Source organism: Heptranchias perlo, chromosome 31, assembly GCF_035084215.1.
Source record: "Heptranchias perlo isolate sHepPer1 chromosome 31, sHepPer1.hap1, whole genome shotgun sequence".
Lineage (NCBI taxonomy): Eukaryota > Metazoa > Chordata > Chondrichthyes > Hexanchiformes > Hexanchidae > Heptranchias > Heptranchias perlo.
In genome coordinates, this window is record NC_090355.1 from 4,115,759 (window position 1) to 4,120,961 (window position 5,203).

Below are 5,203 nucleotides of genomic sequence, written 5' to 3' on the forward strand. Positions count from 1 at the left end.
TTTCCTATATTGCAACAGTGACTACACTTCAAAAGGAGTTCATTGGCTGTAAAGAGCTTTGGGACATCTTGAGGTCGTGAAAGGCGCTATATAAATGCAAGTAACGTACCCTCTTCACCATCATACACATGGAGCCCTTTGACGAGCAGGTCATTCTGCTGGTGTCCTGACCAACATCCTCCCTCAACAAACACACCAAATGTAGATTAAATGGTCAATTCCTCATTCAGTTTGTGAGGCCCTACTACACATAAGTCACCACACCTCAGTGTACTTCATCGTGTGTGTGAAGCCCACACAGTTCGGAGGTGTCACAAGGCGCTTTTATCAATAACATTTATCTTCCTCTCATTCTTCCATTTCATTCCCGTTCAGCACAAGAAACTGCCGGCTTGATTCCAAACAGTCAGCACACGTGTTCGATAGTTCGGGACACTGAGCTGAGGGAGTGATGTGGGAAATGCTGTTCTTTAATACTAAACACAAGAGAAACTGGTCAAGTGAAGGAAAATGTTTATTTCAGAATCAAATATTACCCAAAACACCACAGCACACAGCAAAATGTTAACTATTAGACTCTTCTTTGAAAATAACGTCAACAGATGTGAGACCCAGAAAGTGCCGAACTTTTGCTTAATATTTGTAATTTGTGCAGAATTCAGCTCGAGTGGTTGTTCACAGACTGGGGAGGGAGGGAAATACAAGTCAAATTTACACTAACGCACAACCGCTAGATCCCCCCACTAAGAAATAAACCAATTCTCACCCAAACACCTCGAGGACTAGAATTCTGACCATCCTTCAGTGGAACAGTCCCTCCATTCCCCGTTTAATGGTGACGCTGTGAGCTCAGGGAGCTGGTCCTCCTCTCCACACACAAAAGGCAGCGTTCATTTCAGGAGGCTGCACAACTGCTGCAGGGAGTGGAGGACATGGGCCTTGGGCACCAATCCCTTCGCCCCGACGGGCTCCTCCTCCTCCTCTCTGCAGATCAGGTAGCTCTCCATCCCCACAGTCCTGGCCGCCAGATAGTCCTTCCACACATCGTCTCCTACGTGTGTGGCCTGCTCGGGCTCCACCTGGGCGATGCCCAGGGCCTTAACGAAGATCCGGGGCTCGGGTTTGGCCGCCCCGACGTCCTCCGACGTCAACACAAACTCAAAATGCTGCCGCAGCTCGCAGTTGGCTAGAATCTGCTCCAGGCGCTGGTCAAAGTTTGAAATTACTGCCATGCGGATTCCCAGTTGGTGGCAGTGAGTCAGAGTGTCCCTCACATCGGCAAACACCTCCCAGTTCCTAGCGCTGCAGAACCCCCGATAAAGGTTCTCGGCGAGCGGGGACAACACCCGCTCTTGGTTCACCCCGCACAGCCGGAAGGTCCGTTTAACTATGTCCCCCCACCACTGCTGGGAGCTCAGGCCCCGGCCTAGGCCGTAGTTGGGGAACAGCTCGTCCTGCTTCCTGAAGGCAGCGAGGAACGATCGGTCAAGAGCTTCGGCCTCCACCTGGATCCCGTGGAGCTTGGCCTCCGAGGAGTACAGCTCGCCAATCGAGTGACGCACTCGGAGCAGAGTGTCCTTCACATCCCAGGTCAGCAACCGTGGCCTCATCCTGAGTCACCTTCAGATCAATCAACGCAGATCGTGGCTCCACTCTGGACAAAAGAAAGGCCTGCATTTATTTAGCACCTTTCACAACCTCAGGACACCTCAACATGCTTTACAGCCAATGAAGTACTTTTTGAAGAGTAGTCATTGTTGTGATATAGAAATCGCACAGCAAGATCCCACAAACAGTAATGTGACAATGACCAGAGATTCTGTTTTAGTGATTTTGGTTCAGGGATAAATATTTACCAGGGCACCGAGGAGAATTCCCCTACTCTTCTCAAAATAGTGATCATTTCCATCCACCTGAGAGGGCAGATGGGGCCTCGGTTTAACGTCTCATCCAAAGGACTGCACCTCCGACAGTGCAGCACTCCCTCAGTACTGCCCTAGAAGTGTCAGCTTAGAATTTGTGGTCAAGTCTCTGGAGTGGGACCTTCTGACTCAGAGGCGAGAGATACCACTGAGCCGAAGCTGACATCACTGTGTTAGTGGTGAAAGAGGGTAAACTGAGAGTGACATTTAATTTAGCTTCAGAGCACAGGAATAGAATATTTAAAAGGAAATTTCAATAGACAGCACACGAATACCTCTTAACGTCTAGCTTTTGGCACTAATTAACTTCTCATTTGGGTAAATAGTAAAAAAAGGAGAGTTTTTCCATCCATCTGCTGACAGTTGCCTAGGAGAGAGAGTTAGCAGCACCCTGTCACCACTGATGAAGACTCAGTACAACTAACGAAAGCCTTAATTCCTGATGCACTCCACTGAAAGTGGAGTTAAGGCACATTACTGGGGCTGAGCAGTAGCAGCTCTGTTCTGCATCTAATGTGAGTGTTTGATGCCGACACTGGGTTTGAAAAGTGGCAGCACATTTCACCCCAACAATTTCTTTTTGCAGAACGCAGGAGAGCCTTAAACTAACAGGCAGCTCACATTTTGCTTCATCGCTTCAAAATTCCCCTTTTCTCCTGAATATTTTATTGGAAAATGTGAGGTTATGCACTTTGGCAGGAAAAATCAGAGAGCAAGTTATTTTCTTAATGGCGAGAGACTGGAAAGTACTGCAGTACAAAGGGATCTGGGGGTCCTAGTGCAAGAAAATCAAAAAGTTGGTATGCAGGTGCAGCAGGTGATCAAGAAAGCCAACGGAATGTTGGCTTTTATTGATAGGGGGATAGAATATAAAAACAAGGAGGTATTGCTGCAGTTATATAAGGTATTGGTGAGACCGCACCTGGAATACTGCATACAGTTTTGGTCTCCATACTTAAGAAAAGACATACTTGCTCTCGAGGCAGTACAAAGAAGGTTCACTCGGTTAATCCCGGGGATGAGGGGGCGGACATATGAGGAGAGGTTGAGTAGATTGGGACTCTACTCATTGGAGTTCAGAAGAATGAGAGGCGATCTTATTGAAACATATAAGATTGTGAAGGGTCTTGATCGGGTGGATGCAGTAAGGATGTTCCCAAAGATGGGTGAAACTAGAACTAGGGGGCATAATCTTAGAATAAGGGGCTGCTCTTTCAAAACTGAGATGAGGAGAAACTTCTTCACTCAGAGGGTGGTAGGTCTGTGGAATTTGCTGCCCCAGGAAGCTGTGGAAGCTACATCATTAGATAAATTTAAAACAGAAATAGACAGTTTCCTAGAAGTAAAGGGAATTAGGGGTTATGGGGAGCGGGCAGGAAATTGGACATGAAGCTGAGTTCGGATCGGTCAATGCCCTGTGGGTGGCGGAGAGGGCCCAGGGGCTATGTGGCCGGGTCCTGCTCCGACTTCTTGTGTTCTTTAGATTTGTGGTTGGGATCAGATCAGCCATGATCTTATTGAATGGCGGAGCAGGCTCGAGGGGCCGATTGGCCTACTCCTGCTCCAATTTCTTATGTTCTTATGTTCTTATGTTCTAACCTCTCCCTCCACATCAGCAATTGCCCCACAAGGCACAAGTCAGGAGTGTGATGGAACACTCTCTACTTGCCTGGATGGATGAAGCTCCAACAACACTCAAGAAAAAAATAAAGACTTGCATTTATATCGTGCTTTTCACGATCTCAGGACGTCCCAAAGCGCTTTACAGCCAATGAAGTACTTTTGAAGTGTAGTCACTGTTGTAATATAGGAAACGCAGCAGCCAATTTGCAAAAAAGCAAGATCCCACAAACAACAATTTGATAATGACCTGATAATCAGTTTTGGTGATGTTGGTTGAGGGATAAATATTGGCCAGGACACCGGGGAGAACTCCCCTGCTCTTCTTCGAAATAGTGCTGTGGGGTCTTTTACATCCACCTGAGGGGGCAGACGGGGCCTCGGTTTAACGTCTCATCCGAAAGACAGCACCTCCGACAGTGCAGCACTCCCTCAGTATTGCACTGCGAGTGTCAGCCTGGATTTTGTACTCAAGCTCGACGCCATCCAGGACAAATCAGTCTGCTTGATTGGCAGCCCACCCACCATCTTAAACATCCACTCCCTCCACCACCGGCGCACTGTGGCTGCAGTGTGCACCATCCACAGGATGCACTGCAGCAACTCGCCAAGGCTTCTTCGGCAGCACCTCCCAAACCCGCGACCTCTACCACCTAGAAGGACAAGGGCAGCAGGTGCATGGGAACAACACCACCTGCACGTTCCCCTCCAAGTCACACACCATCCCGACTTGGAAATATATCGCCGTTCCTTCATCGTCGCTGGGTCAAAATCCTGGAACTCCCTTCCTAACAGCACTGTGGGAGAACCGTCACCACACGGACTGCAGCGGTTCAAGAAGGCGGCGGCTCACCACCACCTTCCTGAGCCCCAGCTAGTGATGGGCAATAAATGCCGGCCTCGCCAGCGACGCCCACATCCCGAGAACAGGGTCGCCAACTCTGGTTGGACGTATTCCTGGAGGTTTCATCAGATGACCTCCCCGACCTTGCCACGCACCATTGGTCGCCCGACAGGTCCGTCCCATTGGGAAGAGAACGGACTCTTCGTTACCCGGAATGGATGACCGTCGGATAAACGGCCCTTTCCTCCCCCCCCGCCCCCAAATCTCCAACATTTTTACAGCAAGCAAACCAGAGCGTTGGGAAGAGAGTGAGAAAACACCCACGAGTTCTTTGTTGACGCCCCAATGGTTTTTTTTCTCCCGGGAGATGAACCTTTGGATTCCTGGAGACTCCAGGGCAATCCTGGAGAGTTGGCAACCCCACCTGGGAATGAATAAATAATAAATATTACTTATTATTCAGTGCTCCCAACCCTTCAGCGAGAGGTTAGCGAAGCAGATGGTGAAGGGGAGACCTCGGAACCGTCACCCAGGCAACCGATCGACTTATTGGGGTTTGTGACGTCGTCGCGCCGGATGTGGATCCGCCCGGAGTCCTGGGCCGATGCAACTTCCGATCTGTGCGCCTCCCCCCACCTCCAGAAACAGTCCGCTGGACACCTGCTTCCTCCTGCCTGCCGTTCCGCTGGAAAGGTCGCTCTGTGCAATGGTGGGGAGTCAAAGTTCAAGGGCATTTGGGAAATTAGAGTTTTGAAATGAGGTGAATTGGAGTGGGGCTGCTGTTTGCAGGTTAAGGAGTCCAAACCATGCCCAGGAA

General features: G+C 49.6%; 1 protein-coding gene across 3 annotated transcripts; it reads right to left on the minus strand.

Annotated features, from left to right (window-relative positions):
- Positions 1-496: 496 nt before the first annotated feature.
- On the minus strand, positions 497-4,979 carry LOC137300378 (haloacid dehalogenase-like hydrolase domain-containing protein 3). Of its 3 annotated transcripts, none has more exons than XM_067969469.1 (2): positions 4,839-4,979; positions 497-1,671 (listed from the first exon to the last, which is right to left on the minus strand). In XM_067969469.1, exon 2 carries the CDS (start codon positions 1,608-1,610, stop codon positions 891-893), a length of 720 nt encoding a protein of 239 aa, XP_067825570.1. In that variant the 5' UTR covers positions 1,611-1,671; positions 4,839-4,979; the 3' UTR covers positions 497-890. The 3 variants fall into 3 exon arrangements, with proteins under 3 accessions (XP_067825570.1, XP_067825569.1, XP_067825568.1); XM_067969468.1 differs by having other exon boundaries at positions 497-1,654; positions 4,839-4,978; XM_067969467.1 differs by having other exon boundaries at positions 497-1,654; positions 4,711-4,978.
- Between the last annotated feature and the right edge of the window lie 224 nt (positions 4,980-5,203).